Raw genomic sequence first — 23,750 nt, 5'->3', positions numbered from 1 at the left:
TGTACGATGCATCAATCCAATGCAGTATCTTCCAAAACTTAAGTGCACGCCGTATAAATGTCGTACGCTTCTTAGAGTGTCTTTACGGTTGCAGAAGGCCCTTACCAGTTCACCAGGCGAAATTCATAGCACAGATTTTCGCGCATTCTACTGGGACGTATTTCTTCCAAGAACGTACTTGCTGCTAACACCGCCGCAGTAAACGGCATACTTCATTCATCACCAATTGCTTAGGTTTCTCTTGATGATTTCCGCAGCTCCCTCCCTGCCGCACATCACACGAACCCTCTCCACGGTGGCGGGGGCAAGCAGGGGAACGAACCCACTTCGCGCGCTGCCACCACCACTGCCCTTCATCACTTGGCCAGCGCCACTCCCGTCGCCGCCGTTGCTGGTGCTGCCTACTGAGGTGCTCGTTGCCGTCCGAGCGGCCGCAGTGGCTCTCTGTAATGCTGCCAGGACCACCGCCGACAGTAGCAAGGGCGGCTCTCCACACGCCTTGGAGCTTACTGGACCCTGTACCAAGTAAGGCAGGTACGGGGGTGGAAACGTGAGGTGCATCGTAGTGTACACGACCCAGTGTGTTCCGAGCAGGCAGCGGGGCCGCAACCAGGCAAAATGGAAGGACGCAGAAAAGGAAGGTCACCGTCGCCAACCGACGGTGCTTCGTTGCAATTTCGTTGACGTCGATGGTGTGTGTATTATGGGGCCATATGAACGGCCTACCGTGCCAAAGCCCCTTCCCACCTCCGACGCCAGCGGTGCGTCATTCAGCATGTGCACATTGAGTTGCTGCGGGACACAGGACACCGACGGCGGCTTGTAGTTCCAGGTGCTGTTCTGTACGAGCGCGCCTGTCGTACTGTCGTACGTGACCTCTTCCTGCAGCATCATGCCCAAGCCCTGTACGAACGCTCCCTCCACCTGGCCCAGGTCCACGGCGGGGTTGACCGGGCGACCCAGGTCGAACATGATATCGGAGCGGAGCACTCGACGATCACCCGTAAGGATATCCACCTGTCGGAGGTGAAGGAACGTTTTAAGAAAGCGTTTTATGTGTGTGGGGTGAAAGGCGGAGAGCTGGGGAGGAGAGGAAGTGAGTGGCAGAGAGGAAAGCGGTTATGATGCTGTAAAAACATTCCCAGATGATTTTCGAAACGCACAGACAGGCGGCAATGCCAGGAGACAGTTCCTTTGCGAGTCCCAGTCTCCCAGACCCCTCTAATCCCGGCAGCAGTGGGACACTTTCAGAGGGATGAGAGAGACAGAGGCGCACAGACCTGATACGACCAATACAGGGGGGGAACAGAAAGCTGATGACTCGCACAAGGACAAATCGGGCCCAAGTCCACCAGCAGCAGTCAACCCCCCACCTCCCACCTTTACCCCGGTTCCCCTCCTCACCTCCACCACCCCCAGAGCCACCCCCATCACGTGGTACTGCGGGGCCAGGGGACCGACCGCAACCCCCCTGGAGCTCTCCGGAAGGTCGGACTGACCGCCCCAGGCGAAGGCAGACAGGGGGGCCTGGCAGAGGGCAACGGCGGACAGATGCGGCAGAGGAGGAAGTGAGATTGACCAGACGTACAGTCACCCTGCAAGACATGCGAACCTACTCCTCCTTGCCTCGCGTCTGCAGCAGCAGTTGGCGCAATCCTATCCGTCTGTCAGTTTCTCAACCCCTCACCCTCCACCTGCCGTAACAATACGCCATGGACCCCAGAGCCTCCCGGGTAAAACCCCGCTCTCGCCCAATGCCGTACACTCACTGCCGTACCATGACACCCATTGGAGTTGAGACCGCCGCCACCAAGTCCTGCAACACCAACAGGTAACGATTGCAAAGTTGTGACGTATACGACATCGCAAGGAGTATGGCATATCCAGTATGGTAGGCCACGGTACAAAACAAGTGGCTGCTCTGGTGCGTTTCATTCCGTTCCGTAGCTGACCGTGCGCCGTTCCTCCCAATTACCCCGCCACGCCCACCACATACCCACGCACCCGCAGCCCGAAGTCCTCCCTTCCAGCCATCTTGGGGAGGGCAAACTCCTGCAGCAGACAGCCGCAACAACACAGGGGGTAGTGCAACATGGCGTGTGGTACGACACAGGTACGACATCACCAGCTGCGTATTAAGTCCTGCTGAACAGCACCCCAAACCCTCCCCGGCGCCACCCCACCCACCCTACCCGAAGGTTCTTGAGCAGCTGCAGACACGCCAGCCGTACAGCCGCACATGCAATCTCGCTTGTGGTGGACGCGCCGGTCACCCCGCTGTGTGGCAGCAGCTCGGTGCTGTTGTCGCAGATCCTGAAGGGAGGGGGCCGGCGGGGCAAGAGGGAGCCCGTGCCGGGGCCCCGGAGGGAGCGAGGGAGTGAGTGAGGGCGAAGCTGCATGCTTGCGCAGGTGGTCTGAAAGGGTTACACGCTCCCGTGCTCAGCCGCTCACCTGATGAAGCTGATGTCCAGCGGCCGACGAGAGTGGGGCAGCACCTCGGACAGAGTCAGAGCCGCCACCTGCACGTCCAGGGAGGGGGAGGAGGAAGGGGGGGGAGGGGGGGTTACTGGGTCGGGCGTGCCAGTCGGTGGGCGGGTCGGCCAGGTGGCGAGGCAACAGGGAAACCCACGCACCCCCAATACACACACGGTGCCTCCCTGGGGCTCCCCCGGCGCCCCCACCTGCGCCACCTTGGTCCACAGCCCCTGGCCCATCTCCACGCCATGACAAGCCACCTGCACCGTACCGTCCTGGAGCAGGCTCACGTAGGCCGGCTTTTTGCCGCGATACATAGTGTACCTGCGAAGGCGAGTACGGCATTATGCGGTCAACTTGTACGACCCAGACGTGCCATACAAGTACCAGATATCTACGGCAAATTCGTGCAGGGCATTAGGGGCTTATAGGGCCTTTGAACTGCTCAGCATGTGGGGGCTTTCTTTCAGGTTTCAGGTGGATCAGACTTTGGTAACGGATGTTGACGGTAGCGGATGTTTCCGAACCTTTTCCTCACACGGTTAAAGGCAACACGGCGCTTAGCGAGCCCTCACACACGCACCCCTGAGCCGCTCCCCCGACTCGCCTTGTGGGTATCATGGCCACGCCCCGTTTGCGCCAGGGGCTGGTCGCATTGAACGACTCAACAGCCGCCTGTGTGGGTGTCAGTGTGTGCAGCGGGAGAGGGAGGGGCCTGGTCAACAGGGAAAGGGGCCAAGAAGAGCCACGACGCCGTACCTTGATTCGTTCCCAGTCCGCCACCCGCTGCAGCCGCGACCACATGTACGGCAGGGTGTACTGCCGCAGCGGGATGGTCTTGCCTAACGCGGTCGTGACGACGGGCTCCATCGGCGCCGCTGCCGCCACCCCTTGACCCGGGGCAGTGGCCACGTCATTCGCACAGTCCGGCTCTGGTGATGGCGGCGGTGGCGGCGGCGGCGCCTTGAGGAAGTTGGCCTCGCGTAAGGCCTCTGGATCCACCTTCAGCTCGGCCGCCACGTGCTCCATGATCTGGAGGATCCAGAATCCAAAACCCGTGTGAATCCAAGGAAATCCAACTTTGTGGGATCGCGGAACGGATCGGTGGCCAGTTGATGCACTTTGTCTGTACTACACTGCGCCGTACACACAATGGCTCTTGACACCCTGTGCAACACCACAACAAAAGGTTCCGATCGCCGCCACCCAGATCGTGCTGATATCATGCCGTATAATCGTACGCTTTACGGATGCCCGCCCATATACACACACGTCCCGGCAACCCGACTCACCTGCTCAATGACCATGGTGGCATTGATCTCACCGGGGCCCCGTACTGCCGTACGGGGTGGCAGGTTACAGCGCGCCAGCGCAACCTCCAGCCTGCATGAGATACGGTATCCTCGTACACATCAACAAAGCCACATAAGCCGAGGAGACATGGAAACAGGTCGGATGGGCATGGGCAATAATGGTCCCGGTGTGTCATCATCAGGTCAAAAGCTTACAGAGGTGCCCAAATCCAATCCCGGATCCCCTCCAATACCAGTCCTGAAGTCCCAATCATACAACACACACTGCCTTTACATCCTGAACGGCAGACAAGTCCCCAATTCATGGGTCAGATTGAGGCACATTACAACACTCTCCTGCGTGCTTCTATATCTGGGAACCACCGCGACCCCCTTGTACGACTGTACTGCACCTGAAAGCGGGTATGTCGTACACGCTATCCACTGCCGCGATCATACCCATGGCATCTATGAAGCTGATATCCTTCTGGGCGCCTCCCATCATCACCGCGTGGATGTCCAGGGCACGAAAGCGAGGTGGCGCCCGCCGTTGATGAGGTGAAGACGTCTGATCCTGCTGGCCGTGGACGTTGCTGCTGCTGGCGTCGGGATCGCCGTCTTCCGCCGGGCAATCATCTAGTACGGCAACGTACGACACATCTGTCTCGCAGCGGCCGCCCCACATTACTGCGTCAGTATTGCGAGGCACTGAGATCCTGACGTGACGTACGACAAGAGGGGGTAGGGGACACGAGAGGTGACGGGAGGTTACCGGAGTCGATTCGTCCGGCAAGCAAGCTCGAACCGTAACACACATGGAGCCATCAAAGCTTCGACCTTACCGGACTTGGCGACCGGTGGCGACGGCCGCGACCGCCGCCACGACGGCGACTCGACGTGCGAAGGTGAGCTTCCCTCCGAATCCTCCCCCCACCCTCCTGCACCTCACCAGCACCTTGTTCAGGGGCAGCTGAAGTGCAGCGGACACTCCACCCTGGAAAGGGGAACCGCAAAAAGTCGGCAAAGGGGCCGGGTGGTAAGGGGCCGGGTGGTAAGGGGCCGGGTGGTAAGGGGCCGGGTGGTAAGGGGCCGGGTGGTAAGGGGCCGGGTGGCAAGGGGCCGGGTGGTAAGGGCCCGGGTGGTAAGGGGCCGGGTGGCTGTTCCCACCCTCCCTTCCCAGGTCCCCCTCGTACACTCACCTGTACGAAATCCGGTCCCTGGCACGAGCTGTGCACCACCACACAGCCGTCCTCGTCGGGCCAGGCCACCGCGCTCTGAGTCTCCATGTAAAAGTGAAGCTGGGAAGGGGTAAAGTAGCGGCCACAAACAACACGCAGAGTGGAAGGCCGCGGCGGTGGAGACGCCGAGCCCGGCACACCTGCGATGGCGGTTGATTCGTCACGCTCGCCGCCGCCAAGCGCTGCTGCAGTTAGCGCCGCCGCCGCCGGCGCAGCTGCCGTTGACAGAACTTTGTCGACGTCAGACCCGCCTTTTGACAAAACGCTGTTCTTGTCGCCGTATGTATTGCCGCTTGGAAAGGAAGGAAGCAAACCTGGGAGCTGGTAAAAAGATCGCGCACGTACGGCATCCGCAATGGAAAGCAGCGGTGCGTCGCCATCAGTCGATGTGTCGTACATTAAGTGTACGGCCTTGGCGCCGCGTTGCGCAGCCACGTGGCTGTTCAGATCACCGGGAGAAAGGCCGCGATAAGGACCGCAAGGACGCAGGTGGCTCAAAGTACGTCTTAACTACCAAAATATACTGCGCATGTACGGACATACATGCAGTACTAACGAACTACGTTCACGTGTTGCCACGTAAGCCACAGCACATACGCATGGATGCCATCTTTGTAAACTCAACAACAAACTGAAACAACCATTCACATAATCGAATGCGGACAGGTTTCAAGTGTACGACTGGAGCTCCCACGTAAAATTCGACACACAAGTCTAAGCGCCCATTTGAAGCCAAAAAGCTGCTCCGTACACCTCCGTACCTATCTGCCAGTACGACGCCCACCAGCTGTCCAGCGAACTCGCACTTTCCGCCCACCTCCAAGAACGTCTTCTCCGCAGCTCCGGCCCCCACGGGAGGCTTCTCGCAAGCGTTGAGCGCCCCCCCTGGACCCACCCCGGCCAGGTCGGAGGCACCCAGGAAGCGAACCACCCCCGGAAGGGACACAGCGGGAGAGGCGTCGATACCCGCCAGCCGCCCACAAGCGCGGGCCGATAGTACGAACGCGCCGTACAGGGCACCCCGGTGTACGGGCACGTCCTCGGTGTACAGCGCCGTGCCGGACGCCTGGACGGAGACAGTGGAGTTAGTGGTTAGGCAGTTAGCAGTTAGCGGTTGGGTGGGAACCGCAGGACATGAAGGGTGGCGTCTGCTGCCACAGCAGAGGCATGAGGACCGAGGGGATAGCGGGTTCCTACATCGCAGGCATCAGGAGCTCCTATATGTCTCACCTGCAACTTAGACCCCAGTTTGGGTACGGGCTGAGTCACTGGAAGCAGCTCCGGAACCGCATCAGTCAGGAACTGGCGACCCTCCACCAAGGGTGGGGGTGGCATGCGGCGCGGTGGCGGTGACGACATGGACGAGCACTGCGGCTGCTGCGGCTGCTGCGGCTGCTGATCCGGTCGCGAATGTGCCGTTATGCCGTGTCCGTTGGCGCTAATGATGACGGCGGCTTCAGCAGCGCCATCGGCATCGCCGTTGACACCTTCGTGTACGGCAACCTTGGCGGCGCCGTGGACACAGTCAGCACCTCCATCGCCGTCGCCGTTTTCCACACCGGCGGCGGCCTTGATCACGTCCACCCCCGGCGCCGCTTGAATCTCCGCCGCCGGCGGCGTTGGCGATAGGCCCAGACACGCCATAAGCCCCTGTGCAACCAGTCCCTGCGCGATGGTCACGGCGGCTACTGCCTTTTCTTCATCCCCTGCTGCCGCCGCAGTAGCACTAGCAGCAGCCGTCACCTCCGCCAGGTCCGTCGCCGCCAGGGCCTCCAGTGCAGCCACTACGGTGGCTGCGGTGGCGGCCTGGTTCCGGAGCGCCGCCTCCGCCGCCTTCGCGCGCAGGCACTGCCAGCCGTCCAGCAGGACCACTGTCGCGTCCTTCAGCTTAGCGGCGTTATGCTCCGAAAGCGAATCATGTGGAGCACCGGGAGCTGAAGCGCCGCCGCCAGGAGTACGGACACCCACCACGATCCTCACCTCCTCCACCACGGGCCGCGGACCTTCTGCCTCTTCAGCGGCGGACAGGCGGACGAGGACTGCGGCGTTGGCCACCGCAGCGGCGTTGCTGTAACGCTCGGCGATACGATGGCTCCAGAATCTGACCCGTGGGTCGGCTGGCGGCAGCGGCACACGCACCGCCGTCAGGATGTAGGAGGCGCCAGGCGGTAGGGAGGGCGCGGCACCGGTGACGAACTCCAGCAGGTCAGCGCGGCGGACGGACCCGTGGGTCTCTGGGTCAGATGACACCACCACCAGCTCCACTTCCGACCCTGCAGGACCGGGACCGGGAGCAGACGGCTGGGGATGGATCCTGTGATCCGGTCTTGGCAGTTATCCCTCATCGACTAAGACGGCTGATGGTTGGCAGTTAATGGTCACGGATAAATTGTCAGCGTTTCCCGGCAGGAACGAGCCCCTAAAGCACAGTAAGCAAATAGTCGGCCGTTGCTGCAGGAGCATTCGAAAAGAGCAAGCAACCTAACTACCGAGGTAACGAACTTACCGGCCGCAGCCAACAGAGTTGCGACGTCACTAGGCAGGGAGCGCTCGCGGGCGAGCACCAAGTTGCCTCCAACCTGCAACCAACGAACCAACCAACCACGTAACCGACAACCAGGTCAAGCAATCTATCAGTTGAACTCAAACCGGGCGCTCTGCTTACGCGCTCCGAAGCCCCAGGGACAAGGGAACCAGGGGCCACTCACCGTGGCGGAGTTCCGCACGTGCCGGCCGGCGATACGGTACAAATGGGCCGACGTCTCCGCCGCCCACTGCCGTACACCGAATGCCGTACCCGCCACATCGCTGTTGTTGTCGGCCCCGGTTCCCCCAGGTGCCACCGCCGCTACTGCTACCTCTTCCTCCGCTGCCACCCCCTGGGCCCTATGCGCCAGGTGGGCAGCCAGCCGCTCCAGTGTGGTACAGGCGCCGATGTGGAGATGGTACGACACCTCCTGGGAAGCACCACATGGGGGCCCCCGAAGTGGGACAGCTGTTCTTTTCTAAGGAAAGTAGGGTAGGGGCCTAGCATAGTTGTCACGGCGATATGCCGTATACATACCACCCGCATCTTCGTTTGTGGAATCCTGGCGTCGTTGGAACTTGGTCGCTAAGACCTGACGGTTATATTTAGCTTTGATATGCACAATATGCACATAGCCACCACTTGCACAACCAGCTCCCCCACGCCTTCCCTGCCTCCATGTTCGCTTTCAATACTCACCCTCGCCGACGTTGCTTCTTCACAGTTCACAAGGCCATCGTTCGCCGCCATGATCTCCAAGCGCCGCAGCTCCGGAACCTGCGCGGGCCATGCGACCGCTGCCGTATGCTTCCCACCTGATGAAAGGGAGCGCCTTCCTGCCAGTCGATTACATCCAGTCCATACATCGAGCGTGTGCAGCAAACGGCTCATGGTTCATGAAGCATCATGTCCGTATACTAGCGGCACGACATTTCCTCAGTACGACACATATGTACAACTCAGCTCGACAACGGCCCCGGCCAGAGCTGCCTCCCTGCCTCTTGTGTCTTTTTGCGTCTTTCCCCTCCCCTCCCTCCCCGGCCCCTGTCCGCACCTCCGCCACCGCCACCAGCACCTCCTCCTCCAGCGGCCAGTCCTTGAACACCCCGTGCCCCGTGTGGCCCGCCACCAGCCGCCAGGAGGGGGTTGACCTGCCTGCTGCGGCTGCTGCCAGGCGGCCTGCCTCCGAAACCAGCTGCTCCAGGGAGCGGGGTACCTGCGGTGAAGGCGGTGAGGCGGCGCCAGCTACACGTGAAAGAAATATATGTTTGTATGTATGTATGTCTATGGGAGACCCTAATGATGGTGACCTAGGTTCTCGCTCGCCCGAGGCCACAGCCCTTCAACAAGACAACTCCGCACCAGCAAGCAAGGCGAGCAGATGCCATGCTGCCGGAGCAAAAGGCAGTGTACTCCAATACCGAGCTACTGAAGCTCCCTCACCCCTGTCCTTACCCCCCTTACCCCCCTCCCTCCTACCTTGAGCACCTGGCGAGATCCCAGGGAGATCTCCGTACAGGAGGAGTCCCCGCAACTGCCACTACTGCCGCTACTGCCACTGCTGGTTACGTCGGCAGTGCCGCTGCCGCAGGCAGTAGCAGCGACTGGTGAGATGGATCCAGCCGCAGTAGCGCCTGCCGTACGGCGGCGGCACAGGTCCTCGATGTCCGTCACCTCCGCTGCCAGGCTCTACAAGACCACCAAAGGCAACCAAAGAAACGGTTGTTCGGATTGTTAGGTTCGTATGCGGCTGCTCTTGACATTACTGTCAATGCACGAAGGGTGTAATGCCATTTTGGACCACCTTGGAGCACATGGGAAGGGAAGACGGGTGTATCGGAGCCACGCGCCAGGCTGTCCAAACGACCCGCGGGTCCTCCGCCCTCCCCGACACACGCCTACACATGCGGACACCACCTCCGACCTCCATCCCCTCAGGCACCCACCCTGCATGCCGCCACAATGGGTCGGTAGCCCGTGCACCGGCACAGGTTGCCATCCAGCGCCCGCAGCAGCGAGCCGTCATCCGGAGTAGCTGGCATGGCGGTGGCAGCGGCACCACCATCAGCGGCAGCAGCAGCTGCGTTGTGCAGTGCTGCGTGACATGCGACCGTGAACCCAGGAGTGCAGTACCCGCACTGTGACGCATGGAACTCGGACAGACGCCCTGAGGGAAGTGAGTGCACAATAGGGGTAAAACATGTGAAAGACGCTGCCCATCCTGGACAGCCTGCCTTAGGGTGCGTGAGGACGGGATTACATACTCCTGCTAATAGATCATCTTTTACCGTTTTAGGATAGCAGTGAGTCCCCAGTCCTAGCTAACCTTTTGGACCTTTGCCAGACGTTATGGTTCGCGAACGCGATGTGGGTCGCACCGAAGACGTACAATCACTTATTGAAGAAAATTTAGTAACGGTAACCTTAACAGTAGCGCGAGCAGCCCGAGAATTACAATGACTAATGGAAGGTGCTCTGAGCCGCCCCGCATGGTTTGACCCACATCGCCTGACGTTGCTTTCTTTCATGTGCCGTACCATTAGGTGGCTCGGCCGTCCTTGACGTAACAACAACTCGGTTTCTGTCGTGTCGTGTTCATTACTATATGAGCAAACCTCGTGTGCAATACTAGTGATATGGGTCTTTGTGCAAGCAATGAATTGTATGATGAAGTTGACTGGAGGCAGAAGGACCAGAATGGGATCCACGGTTGCGCATCTAGAATCCTGGATTCAGAACTGACTCGGTTGGTCCGACACCATGTCGACACCGCCTATCTGGTCACTTCAAGGCCACATTTAGCCAACAAGCACACACTACCCTTTCGCCCAGCGCAACCTGCGATGCGTTCCACACGCATACATGGCCGTACCTGCTACCAGCGACGTGCCGTACGGCTCTGCTGCCGGAAGGCCCTCCGCGGTGATCACGGAGCGGCCCAGTACCGAGTAGACGGGCGCAAGGCAGGAGTTGAGGGTGCGCAGGTGGGGATGGCCTGGGGGCATGTGCGACACCAGGAACGTAGGAACGCGAGCAGAGAAGCAGAGAAAATGTGGAGGGATGGGGGATGTTGGAAACGAGAATGGAAGCAGAGGATTGGTGAAAAAGCCTGATCCCGTTGCTAAACACACAGCCACTTTAATGCGAGCAGAGTACACGCGAGTAATTCCGCAGGGGATGTGTCGGACAGTTCAAGAACGACGACAACGAACACGACGGCAAAATTCACCGAATAACATAACAGAGAGGAGACGACTTGATGCAGTATAGAGCTTGCCGTGAAGCTCGTAATTGCACGAACTGTGCCGGTGCCGCGGCAGGAAAAAGCGGTGCTATTAGACCCACCATTGCGCTCCTCCTCGATTGCGACCGTGCAAGCCCCGCAACCACCTTCACCGCACGCAACTTTGACACTCTGTGCTGGGTTGAGAATTGGCACAGATCAAATGCACACCAATATCTTTGGTCCCTGGTGAAACCCAGGACTAACTGTCATTTGGTGCATATGTGGATTGGACAACCATATGATCATGTGTAAGTTTAAAGAATATGAAACATAAGGAGATATGCAGGAGCGTGAACGCGCAGCTAGAAAATAGGGCTTGACATCTATAACTGCTGGATTGACAGCAATATTGCACTGCACCTTGAGCAAAGTTGTAGATTTAATGAAGGTTGCCAAGGAAATATTGGCCGATTCTGGAGCCACATCAAAGTGCTGGCCATTTATGCGCAGCTCCATCCTGCCGCAGCTCTTAACGAAAGTCATGGTCGAATACACACCTGGCTGGGCTAAGATACCCAAAAACCATATGCTGCATCAGCGATACTACGACTAAGATCAAAAATCTATGCAAGGGTGTATACATCGGGAGGGGAAGCCTCCCTGGACTCCAACAAAGGCTTTCACCCCAGCGCACGTCCTTTACGTTACGTTATTATATAACATTTCCAAACAATCGCTTTCAGTAAGAAAATTATACATGTGACGGTTGCTAGGGGAAATTGGAGCTTGATGCACCGGCTTTGAATGACATCAGCCCGGAATAGAGCGTTGTTCGCAACCTTCAGTAATATTAACCAATACTTTATCCAGCTCATTTTTAATTAGAAGTTATACACTGCAAAACAGACCTACGAAGACTGGTGCACCAGTGCAGCAACACCCGCCGCCCGCCCGGGCTCGCGCGCCAAAACCGTTTTCGCCCCAGAGGACGTCCTTAACTTAACAATAACACAGGTCAAAGCCTCCATGAGCTTAGTACATACGCACCGGACTGTTGAAAAAAAACCTGCAGGCGGCCCGCTTAGCGGCCCCGCAGGCGCACTGCCCCAGATATTGAAGCCTTTTCGTAGTTTCGGGTACAAATCATTAAAACTCTCCACGACTAATAAGTTACACAAAGCAGAATTTACCTGGAAATCGCGTAGCGAAACTTGAACGAAACGTGCATACAGCAACTGCCACGTCGCTGCCTTACGAATTCTCAGCGAACTTAAATACGTATAAGAGCGTGTTATTTGCAGTACGTGTTCGGCTCGAATGATAACAGTATGACCCTCGCTCGGTGAGTGAGAGCAGCAAGGACCAGACGACCCGGGAGAGGGAACGTGACCGGAATCAGTTCAGCAGATGTTACATGTAGCAGCCTTATGAACGATTGGGAGCCTTATGAACGATTGGACAAATACTGTGATCACGAGCTGGGAAGCATACAGTCCTCACGATTGGCGAGGCGGGGCCTGCGCAACCGCCGCGGCTTGCGCCTTCACGCGTGCAGGCATACTGCACGATCATGTACATCAGTACATGATGCGATGGATGGACAGCTAACCAGCAATGGGCGGGGAAACGGAGGCGCAAGACAGGGACCAGCAGACACACGAGCTGGTCACCGGGTCGGCAGCCCCAAGCGCCCACTTTTGCCAACATGCCACGGCGAGTAATTATTGTTTACTGCACCTGCATGCATATATACATATATAATTCCTGAACCCGCCGGTACTATGTAGTGTCACGGCCCGAATGCCATATCCCACATACATACGCGAAACACACACTAGCCTAGGAGTATCAGTGCATACCGACTGCTGCACCCTCCTGTACCGCATGATGAACTCATGCGCCCAATACCTGCCGTCCGCCTTTCGCAAGCGAATTCCGTTCAAGAGGTGTAACGCTGCATACGCCACCTGCGACGCCGGAGAGAGCTGCTGCACCACATGTCTTGTAGATCTATGGCCAACGAAGCAAAGACCGTGCCTGAGACACGACCCTACCAGTTGTTCAAAATTTGTAGTGATTGCTGGCAGACACCAGCCAGGGGCCCGAATACGCCGCCACCAAATGGCCAAGGATGGCATGCTATACCGACCAAAGCAAGAGTAGTGTCCTAGTGATAGCATTAGTGCATCAATGCCTCTCAGGTTTAAAATTACATGCCTCCTCCCTAGAACCTCCGCCCGATTCCGCCAGTCTCGTCAGCACCTCACCATTAAAACCAATAAATTTAATTAATACCTTACACGTTAAGAAGTGCGAGCTCATGGGTATTGCTCAAAACTCCAAGGTGGAACGCATGTGCCTGTGTAGGTGCATTAGCTAGCAGCTGAAAATGCCTCTTATACATGCTGGCGGAGCGCCATAGCGTGTATTCATCGACAATACGTGTGCCGTACTATAAATCTTCTACAGTGGGCCTGCATCTGGTAGGAGAGGCCATCCCTGTAGTACGGGGTGCACGGTATTTAGGCTTGGCCCACGGACCGGAGAAGATCTTTTCCACTCACCGAGGCCGGGGGAAATGCTGTCTCCAGCTTATCAGTTAAGCTTAGACAACTATAAGTTGTGGGCCCCTGACCTACTAATGAGGTGCTTTGCAGTACACGTTCATTCCATTTTCCTATGGCCTATGGTGAGATCTGGGGACCTGATGCCCACGCTCTTTCGCGAGCCAGCAAGCGCCCTGACCGTAAGAAGCTTGCGGAATTTCGAGACAGCATTTTGAAGATGTCCACCTATTTCGGACAGTCTTCGGCCCCCTGGCCCTTGGGCCCCCTCAGCAGCGAGGCTCGTATGCGCCCGTTACATGTCTGGAGGGTGACGCATCTCAACGTGTGATACACACACAACATTATGAAGTGTTCGTCAGGATCCACATCCGCTCGCCTGACATTGCATACATGGGGTTTTACCACGCATCCATGGTAAATCAAAAAGAAAGACGAAAATTCGATTGACGGGGCTCATATGCAGGCTGCCTAGCTTTAACGTCTATCGGCGTGGTTTTGGTAGCTAGGCAAGCGTCATCCGTCGTCAACAGCAGACAGTGCAAATGTATGCAACAAAAAGGTACGCACGCACAGGCCCTACTCGGGCATGCACTTTACTGACGGGCATAAAAATGTACAGCCAGGGGTAAACTAGGCACAATCTAAAATGAATCACAAGACAAAATTATAGAGGAAGCAAAATAGGGAATGATTGCTCCCATTTGATATTCATGGATTGGAAGTACCTTCAATGCAAAAGACGACAAGCAGGAAATATGGAACAAGAGGATCACCGAAGCTCCAACATACCAGATACGTAGCCTGGGAAATACAAAAGGCAGGACAATATTCAACCAAAGCACACAATATGCAATATTGTCCCTGATGGACGAATTTTGGCTTATAAGGCATGGACGAATGTAGGATGTCCATTTCGCAAACGTTAAGTCAGCGTATACAGCACCACCGTTAGGCCCCCACAATCACAAATGCACATCATCGTAGCCATCGTAGCCAAACGTAACCAATACTCTAGAACACGCAACGCAGCCAGTTAATCTAGGAAACGCCGCAAGCTCTCGCAAACCGAGGCCATGCTAGGCCTGGCCGATGGATCCGCCCTCAGGCACTCCTCCACAACGGCCACGAGACCCGGGTGCACATCCTCTGGCCACACCAGGATGTCAGGTGGAAGCGCCTCCGCCTCTTCCGGGTTAATGCGGGATTGCTTCACCAGCCAGGCCTGCAGCTGGGAGCCCTCGGGCCGGCATCGGAGCAGCACCGGCAATGGAGCACCCAGCACCAGCTCCCAAATCACCACAGCAAATGCGTACACGTCACCAGCCGCGCTGACCTTGCCGTACCTGACCAGCTCAGGGGCCGAGTAGGCAGAGCTGCGCCTGCAGATGGGTTGGTTACACGCTCCTCTTAAGGTAGACGAAATGGATATGCTCTTCTCGACATTTTCTGAGCCACACGGAATGGGCGACCAGGTTATGTCACATTCCGGGAAACCAGCAAGCCAGGCTTGGCTATTTCAGCTTCTCCAAGAAGCTGCTATAGCACAGCCAACGGGGCCAACGAAAGAGGCTACATGCTTCCACATTCTTTACCTCTCACGGCCCAATTCTGCGACCATGCACCTACATTAAACTAGGAGTCATGAATTGGATTCTCAAAACCTGGCAAGAAGGCCAAATATATCGCAAGCTAGTCCATGGAACCTGTGATACGGAGCCACACACCAAGAGCAATGCATAACAACGTGCGTACCTCGCTGGGCCGGAGATGTGGGTGGCATCCCGGTCAAGTCGTCCCGACAAGCCGAAGTCGCTGACCTTGGCCACATAGCCATACGTGTATGGGTCCGCATTCGCCACAGAAGCACTAGTACTGTTCCTGGCAGCCACTGTAGCTGACTGGTTCGCAACTGCACGCTTCAACAGGATGTTGGCAGAGCTGACATCAGCATGTATGATGGAGCGGGAATGCAGATGTGCCAGTCCCCGGGCTGCCTGCAGAGCCACCGTCAGAATGACATGGCCTTCCAGCCGCCCATCTGCCACCGTCGGCAGCTGGTCTTTCGCCTGCTGTTCCTGCGGCTCGCCGTCTTGGGGCTGGATTGTGGCTTTTAAATTTAAACTGGGCAGCATCCATCCGTCCTCTCGGACTCGAAGCACAGGTTGAGCCCTGCAGCCTACAAGTGTTTGGTGCTCCAGGCAGTGCTGCAAGCTGTTGCCCTCACAGAGCTCCTGGACGAGTGTCAGCTTCCAAACCTCCGCCTGCTGCGACCCTGCATTTGCAATAGCAGCAAGCAGCGCTGCTTAGACCTGGTTCGGACGAATTTAAAAACCTCGAGCCTTCAGGCATCTTTATCCTGGCAAGCTTCCTCTACACCTCTCGCACCATTTACCTGGTAACGACAAAGATGCAGGCAACTTCATACTGAGCGCGACCGCCCCTTTCCAATAATGCTTTGTGTGGCACGCTGAAGGAGTAATACCTTAGAAATGGGATATCCGCGGTTAGGCCCATGCTGGCTATAGACGATATATGTAGCCTTAGTCGGTGCCTCTATATATAGGCAGAGGCTAATAATAGTCGACGGCATCGTAATACCCCGAATGATGGTGCGCGCTATAGATGTATGATCAGAACAAAATATAGACTTGCCTTGGGCTGGTGAAGGCAGGGGAATAACCTCAGCGCTGCTGGAATGTCCTACTGTTGACGTTGGCAATGACAGCCTTTCCCGTTGCGAGGGCTCCTCCCCTAGGCGCTGCAACATGTAGGTGTATGTAGCCACCACATTGGGGTGTGATACACTGGCACTGATAGCGGCCTCCTGGATGGCTTGCTGCACTGCATCGTACTGGGTCTTTACTGCTGCTGCTGCTGCTGGAGATACAGTTACCTGCAAGAAGGGAAGGCCATGGATGGATGTAGTGAGAAGATACATGGCTGATCACAAATAGCTGGTGAACATAAATAAGGAAGCAAAGTGCGGCACGGGTATACACTCAGCACAGCAAGTACTAGGCCAGCGGTAGCTGTTAGTCCTATGCCATGTATAGCGGTAACAATACGCAGGCACATATAACTTAAACTGCACAAGATAGGATGTCAGGACATTCTACGCCTTCAGCGTGATGCCAGAGCCTCTGGGCGCCAGTGAGGAGCTCTCCATTTTGATGAATTAAGACGTAACCTTTGGGTCGTGCTAAAACGTAACTAAGACGAACTAAGACGAACATCCCAATAAGCAAGGTAATGAGAGGCATACGTGATAACTTAATCCTTGCTTGCCAGATATGTTCGGAATCGCCCGAACAAGCCACGCTAGCTTAAATACAATCTTATCGCCATCCTGGCTGGGCTTTAAAACCCCATACCAGGGTCCTTCAAACACAACTACTTGCCTCGTAAGCGTGCTTGTCTGTCTGCAGCAGCAGGCTCTTGACTGCCACATGTAACCCCCGCCACACGGCACGGTACACCACACCCTGCGCTCCCCGACCAAGCTCGCCAATGATGGTTAGTTGCTTATCCAAAACATTGTCCCCGAGCACCCGGCCAAATTGAGATGCAAAGCTCGATGATCCATCCATTTCGGTCGAGCTCTGTATCGCCGGCAGCATCTGGGGACTTTCCTGCTTCCCAGCGTGGTCCCCCGTGGCGCCATCCGCTCTCCATCCCTGAACCGCTACAGTCGGGCCGGTAGGGACATTCATAACACGTGCTGAGCTGTTCCCGAGCCCATGATCGCAACTGGGGACAGGAAGCTCATTCTGCTGACTGCTGCCACCCTTGACAGTCTCCACAGTCTTGTTGAAGTCTTTGTACAAGCCAATATAAAAATCCTTGATGACTGGTCTCACTTGTTCAGCAAGCCTCCTTGGTGACTCAGCATTCCTGTTGACGGTTGCCTCGCTTGCGTTGGGGTTGAGGGCATCATCCTGCTTTGGAGCGGGTGCTAAGTCAAAACGACAACAGATGAGAATACCTGGCACACTGGCAGGCAGTGATGTGGTGAAGAATCTGATAGCTCTACTAACACGAGTGCTGATGTTGCCAAATGTACTACTGGTTGAACCCTTCACACTGTACACACTTCCACCAGCTGGCTGCTGTTGTCCCTTTGTAGGTAGACCCAGCTGCTTGTTCAGCAGCTGGGTCTGTGCAGCCTTCTTACGGTAATGCCACAATAGCAGCCCGGACACGACTGCTGCCAGGCAGACACCACCTGCCACAATACCTGCGATAAGAGGAACTGTTGTACTACCATGGCCACCTCTGGCGACTACTGCTGCGGTCGCCTCGTGTGGGGGAACCTGCGCCATGGCTGGGGCGGGCTGGGGCTGCGATTCTGCAAGGACTGGTAACCGATCCAGGTACGAAACATGAAGCTGCTCTGGTGGACTACGCCTGAATAGCTGGCCTGGCGGCATGGGTGATGTTGGAACTGGTCGAGATGCAGAAATTTTGGGTGAGGTAGCCGATGCAGGCTGCCGGCTCCAGGAGAGGGGATAGGTGAAGGACAGGTTGTGTTGTGGGGCCCAAAACATGTTTTGCAGGGCTTCAATTGTCAATGCTGACAGTTCCGAGGTGGTGAGGGTGACGTTGCGGCCCTCCAGGCCACACCACCAAAACCGATCAAAGGTGAGGCTGGTGACGGTGCCTTCCCTGAGTCCTGCCGATGCTGCAGGCAACAAACCTGCAACAGCTGCAGCTGACTCTGCAGCCAGACTGGAACCCCTGAGCATCCTGCTAAGCTGGTCTTCCAGGCCAGGTGCGTTCGCCGCTACCTCCGTGGAGTTGGTGACCCAGATCCAGATGAACACGTCTAGCTCCGCTTGGGGAATCAGAATGCTGACAGTGTCCAGGAAGACATAGGGCAGACCCACGGGTCGGACTTTATCAAGAGTCGGCATGGCGGCAGCAGCAGCATCCTCATCCAGCGAATGAATATACAGGAAGTCATATCTTGCCTGGGCAGCACGCCTGTCAAAGTCCAGGGTCCAAAGGCACGAGGTAAAATTTGTCATGGCAGTGTCCAGGCCCTGAGTTGCAGAAATTGCCGAGGATCCTATTGCTTCAACTGCTGTTGCCTCTGCTGACAGCTCCATTCGTTGCTGACCCTGCAATACACGATGCCAGTCACTTGCAGGACCAGTATCATCATTCTCGACATCCTCATCACCCATTCGCTCATAGCCAGTGGTGCTGTACCCCATGGGCTGCTGGGTGAGATCACCATTACTGACAGAAGTGCCATCAGCAGACCCTACTGACGTAGACCACCTGCTGAGCCGCCTCCCAGATAGCTGCTGAGCTGGAAATGGGGCCGACGACGTTTGTGGCTGTGGAACCCCATTTGATGCAGCAGACCATGGGGTTTTGGTGTTTACAAACTGAGGATATTGTCCAGCTGGAGGCACATCAACAAACAAAAACCCCCGAATTGTGAGTGAGGCATTAGTGGCAACGGAGGTGTTGGCGATAACAATTGCCTTAGCCAGGGAAGAAACAGCAAAAACAATTGCTGGGCTGCCAAAGGAGCCCATGAATGTGCAGGGGCCTCTTATAACTGCCGGCTGATTATTGTTGTTATCTGGCTTGACGAGGATTGAAGCATTAAATTTAAACGTCCAAATGCTGAATGGCACCCTACTCAGCGAACTCTGATAGTTATTGAACTGGTCAGGATAACCGAAGTCAAATGTTAAGGATTTCCACAGCTCCACTGTCGACCCACATACACCCTCTGGGGCATAGAGGCACACTGAGGGACGTAAAGGAACCATGCTACCGCTTCCATTAGGACATCTACTGGCCATGCTGCTATTGCTGCTGCTAGTTGAGGATAACGTGGTCTTCATCACCGGCGGGCTTGTTGCACGAGGGCCAGGCGTGTTTGGGACAGTATTGCTGGGCTGCTGCAGAACATCCTCCCCACTTGGAGAGGTTAAGAGGCTGTGGACGTTGTAGCCTTTTGGGCTAAAGGCATTGGGAGTATCAGCTGCTATCCTGCAGCACCAAGGCCCATTGTTGTCGAGCACTAACAGCACATCCTCAAAGGAAACCGTACCAGTCAGGGTCTTCCCAGACGTAAGAAGCAAAGCCGGCCCTTGGCCATCCGCCTCCACAGCCTCTGCCTGTTCAGTCAGTCAAGCGAATAGCGCGAATTATAAGCAAGGAGGTCAGGCAAGGCCGTTTCTTTAGTATGTATACTCGAAGGCAAGACAACAGAACATATGCATCTCTGCTGTCATTCAGCCCATACGCACATACACAAGTATTTACACCTATTAAAGCCGAAGTTCATGCTGGCAGAAGCTGAAGCAAACGCTCATGGAAACGGAGAAATCAAGCACCGACGACTCCGTTCTGTGTGGGCAGCTGCGTGGTCGCTCATATGCATAAAGGGAGCGTGTCAACGAACTCCAAATCCGGCTTTCATTTATCCATTCTGAATGACAAACCGCACGGCCAATCCAACGGAAACCAAAAGCGCACACCGACGGACCTGAAAGGTCGAGAATATGAAGTCACTTGTGCCCTTGGCACACAGATCGTTCTTCAGTTCTTCTGGAAGAGCTGCCTCTCCTACGGCGTCTGCAAACATGAGTGCCAGCTCCTCCCGGGGAAGCTCCACCACCACATCGGACAGCATCAGGATTTTACGCCTAGCGCCCAAGAGAAAGCGTTCAACCAGCATGAATGTCCAGATGGGCAACCGCAAAAGCCTGCTAGTTATGCCAGACACAGGGCCCAACGGCAGGTCCCGCAGCACCAGGTTGCGCAGCTGAATGGATGAGGTGCCCCCCACCATGATTAAGCTAGTCACGCCAGCAAGGTTTAGTATTGTCGCGCTCCCAAGATCGCGAGAGCTCCCAGCAAGAATAAAGCTAGCTGTCTCCAAGCTGATGGCAGGAGCGACCTGCAGAGGGTCGCTGTTTGCTGCTGCAGGAATAGGGCCGAGCGTAGTGTTTCGAGTTAGGTACAGGTATATCGGAACATTGGCCTGTTGTTGTGTAGAGCTGGTTAGGAATGCGCTGACCATCTTCATCAGGGCATCCATCTCTGCCATCACCTGTAGCAGCTCCGTGCCGTTCGCCACGCCTCTGGCCAAGCAGGGAAAAGGAACGGGTTTGCCTGAGCATGTGAGCGTTACATTGCTGATGACGGCGGTGGGCGTGGAAAACTCATGGACGACGAGAGCTGAGGGTGTGATGGTGAAGTTCGGCGAGGGTGAGGCAGCGCAGGCAACGGCCTGATGCAGCGCCAGTGCGCTACAGGAGGGTGTGGTGATGAGCAGGTCGGACAGCAGCAAAGGCGGAGGTGACTGAGGATAAGGTGGAGATCGACCAGGGGACTGGGTATCATTGCTGCTTCCATCACCGCCACTACTGCCTCCGTTTACTGCGATTGATGAGGATGACACAGTTGCACTCAAGTTGAATGCAGACAGGGCAAGGAAGGAGGAGGCGGGCAGCGGATATGGTGAGGTGGGCAGGAGGGCGCCCGTGATGAGCAAGTTGCGGAGAGCCACTTGGCCATTGGGTGGCAGCTCGAAGATGTTGGATAACGAAGCCAGGTCTAGGCTGGTGCAGGGGGCTGGCTGCAGCAGCTGCTGATTCCCGGCTGAGCTGCTGTCCGCGGCATTGTCTCCGTTCCATATTACCGAACCAGAAGAAGGCGACAACGGCGACCGCGGACACGAAACATCAGTTTGACCTTGCAACCTCGTTCGTGCTGCTAGCTTTGCTGATGGCCCGTTGCACATACGATTGTCTCCAGTGAGTACGCAGTATATGTTGCTCAAGCCGGCGTCAGATGTCCCAGGAAGCGAGCAATGGCCTCCTTCCAGGAGAGCACGCGGCTGCCATACAGCAGTGTCACTTGTGGACAACAGTGCCAGCGATAAGGACGACCAGCATATAAGTATTTGATAAAGAAGGCTGACCTCTGAGGTCAATTTTCGGCAGCATCGGCTGCCGTTGCCGCCATACGTTCCAAAACCTCGGACGACAAATGACATTTGCTTTTAATGCTTTAATTGCAGTAACCACTGCCGCAGATATCGCAAGTGCTGCTACGTTACAAAAAAGTTGAACGAGGCAACTCATTGGAAATCACATCGCAACAACAAACATGCGATTCAGTTAAACTGAGATACTATAGCAGCTCTTGGTTCCTGGTGTGTCACAATTAGCCTTTGGCCTGGTTTCGCTCCAGTCCTGCCTCATGCGCTTGCCATACCGGTACACACTATTAGTCACTACTTTTCCGCCGTTTCTGGCGGCGCAAACTCCGCGACCACGAGGTGTTTGGCACGTCGGGTAAAGTTTTATGAAGTAACCACGCAGGTCTGAGACTAATCCTGGTCATCGTTCGTACAGCACCGGTACGTCCTTACGGTGCCCGTGACATTTCGTGGTTGAATGAGGTTTTCCCCAAATTGTGGCATGATTATAGGCTATTTCCATTAGTAGGCATCACCAATTCTTATTCTATAACACATAGGGCCGGCTTTCATGAGCCTGGTAGCGTCCTCTAGATAGGGTAAGATGCACCTTACTAAATGTTGGCTAACTGTCGCGTGCTTCTATGGTAGCTCAGTTATTCGGCATTTTCCATGGCCTGTTTGCTTCGTTTATCATAATACAAGAATACATACTTTGGTTTAACCAGGGACGGAACGTGGAAAGAGATGGCCGTAGAAGATACCCGCCGCTGTCGCTTCTGTGTGCGTTGCATTTGCGCGTCTAATCAAAGCGGCAAATGCAATTTTTCTGAAGAGCTATCATCCTGAACTGTTCAATTGGATAACTCGATCTTGCGAACTTTCCACTCAGGGGGTAAGTTCACCGTGCACCGAATCAAAACTGAGTAAAGCATCGAAGTTATCACAATTTGATTATACCTAAATGATATTTAAATTTTGCTTACTATGCAGAATTGACGCGACCCTGACTACCGACTAACTGTGGCGGGCAGAAGACGGGCCCACTTTGATGCGGGCTATGCGAAGCTTGAGCCGGGTTAGCTAAGGCGTAGGGCCTTACGGCCGTTTTAAGTGGTACGACTTGAGGCCGGCGATCCGTGTCCTCAGGATCGTCTTTTGCATAAATAGCGCGTGTTGCAGGTTTTCTGTATCTTGTTTTTGTTGTTCAGCACGCGCTGAACAACGAGGCAGGTCCCGCGCCTTCGGCGCGCTTTCTGTTTTTTCCGCTGTGCTTTCAGCTCTTCAGCAAGACCCATCGGGTAGAGTGCCCTGATTGAAGGAGCACCATTATCGCTCCGTCGTCATCGTCTTGAAGATCATGGCAACCGTAGCAGTATCCGTCCAAGCCGTTTTAGCGGTTTTTGTCGTTTTCTGCGGCGTTGCTGGCGCCATGATGCCGGGCCAATATGGTTCCCAGCCCCCTTCCCCATATATGCAAGGTCTGCTGGGTGGCGGCGCTACGCCGCTAGGAGGCGGAATGGCGCCCAGCGCGGTACCGAGAGCGGCAACTATGTCTGGTGCGGCGGTTGCTGGGCCGGACATCGCTGCAATGTTACTCCAGATGCAACAAGACCTGGCCGGGGTCCGCGCGCGCCTAAATAGTCAAGGTGCGACCTCGGGTCCGGAATACGATTTGCGCGCGCTGACGGAGGATTTTGCGTCGCCTCAAGTGCAGCGCTCTCCAGCCGGGTCGCGGTTTCCGTTTCCCGACTATGTTCTGCACAATTTGCCGGGAACCATGACGGTGGATAATCTGGTTTTGCATAATTTTCGGGCAATTCCTGAGTGGCAGGAGTTAGAGCACTCGCAGAGGGGTCATCCTGATCGTGCGGGCTCGTTAGTTTATGAGTTTAGCATTCTGATTACTTTGCTTGGCGTCTTGGAGATGGTGCGGTCCGGTTTGACTATGATTCGCCGCTTTTTCGGATATTCAAATTTACCTCAAGAGTGGGTTGTCGCCCTGACCTGCGCCTCTGATACCTTGCTGTATGATGTGGCTTGGATGCATAACCTTATTTCGGCCCGTATCAATTGTTTGGTGGAATTTAGCCGTAGGGGCCGTGATGGCCTCGTTGCCCTGCACCAGCGTTACTTTGCGCCTTCGGAGCGGCCGCTGGTGGATGCTGTTACCCGTGAGTTTGACGAGGAGTATGCTAAGCAGCGGGCAAAAGTGACTCTTAAGGTCCTGGCAGAAAGGGAGGCCCGTAGGCATCAGGGCAATGGCGGTCTGTTTCAGGCCCCAGGTCGGGGCCAGGGTGGTGGCCTGCGCCGGGGTCGTGGAGGTGGCCGGGGCGGTTTTCCGCCTGCTCGTGCTGTTGCGGCAGCTGGTAGCGCCCAACCCCCGGTGGGTTCGGGCCAGGCCCACTAAAACATGTCGTCGCATTCCGCTGCACCCCTGCATGCACGCGTCACCTCGCGGTTGGCTGCTTGGAAAGCCA

General features: G+C 56.0%; 3 protein-coding genes across 3 annotated transcripts in view; 1 reads left to right on the top strand and 2 right to left on the bottom strand.

Annotated features, from left to right (window-relative positions):
- Positions 1-219: 219 nt before the first annotated feature.
- On the bottom strand, positions 220-11,056 carry VOLCADRAFT_98105 (uncharacterized protein; the record flags this gene model as incomplete). Its single annotated transcript, XM_002956991.1, has 23 exons — positions 220-516; positions 748-1,080; positions 1,405-1,527; positions 2,005-2,052; positions 2,193-2,313; positions 2,452-2,519; positions 2,682-2,799; positions 3,059-3,150; positions 3,235-3,507; positions 3,768-3,858; positions 4,181-4,483; positions 4,610-4,761; positions 4,967-5,444; positions 5,767-6,071; positions 6,236-7,278; positions 7,512-7,584; positions 7,714-7,962; positions 8,232-8,309; positions 8,587-8,748; positions 9,012-9,221; positions 9,479-9,699; positions 10,405-10,527; positions 11,023-11,056. 23 exons carry the CDS (start codon positions 11,054-11,056, stop codon positions 220-222), a joined length of 4,995 nt encoding a protein of 1,664 aa, XP_002957037.1.
- Positions 11,057-14,358: 3,302 nt separating this feature from the next.
- VOLCADRAFT_98104 (uncharacterized protein) lies at positions 14,359-22,434 on the bottom strand (the record flags this gene model as incomplete). Its single annotated transcript, XM_002956990.1, has 5 exons — positions 14,359-14,704; positions 15,078-15,597; positions 16,720-18,442; positions 19,831-20,596; positions 22,373-22,434. 5 exons carry the CDS (start codon positions 22,432-22,434, stop codon positions 14,359-14,361), a joined length of 3,417 nt encoding a protein of 1,138 aa, XP_002957036.1.
- Positions 22,435-22,484: 50 nt separating this feature from the next.
- The window catches only part of VOLCADRAFT_107509 (uncharacterized protein), a 4,052-nt gene continuing 2,786 nt past the window's right edge, over positions 22,485-23,750 (top strand). The window contains exon 1 of the mRNA XM_002957030.1: positions 22,485-23,656. Coding sequence (XP_002957076.1) covers positions 22,631-23,656 — 1,026 coding nt within the window. The 5' untranslated portion in view covers positions 22,485-22,630. The remainder of the gene's footprint in view (positions 23,657-23,750) is intronic.

The sequence above is a fragment of the Volvox carteri genome (assembly GCF_000143455.1).
Source record: "Volvox carteri f. nagariensis unplaced genomic scaffold VOLCAscaffold_68, whole genome shotgun sequence".
Lineage (NCBI taxonomy): Eukaryota > Viridiplantae > Chlorophyta > Chlorophyceae > Chlamydomonadales > Volvocaceae > Volvox > Volvox carteri.
This window is presented reverse-complemented; position numbering and strand designations above follow the sequence as displayed.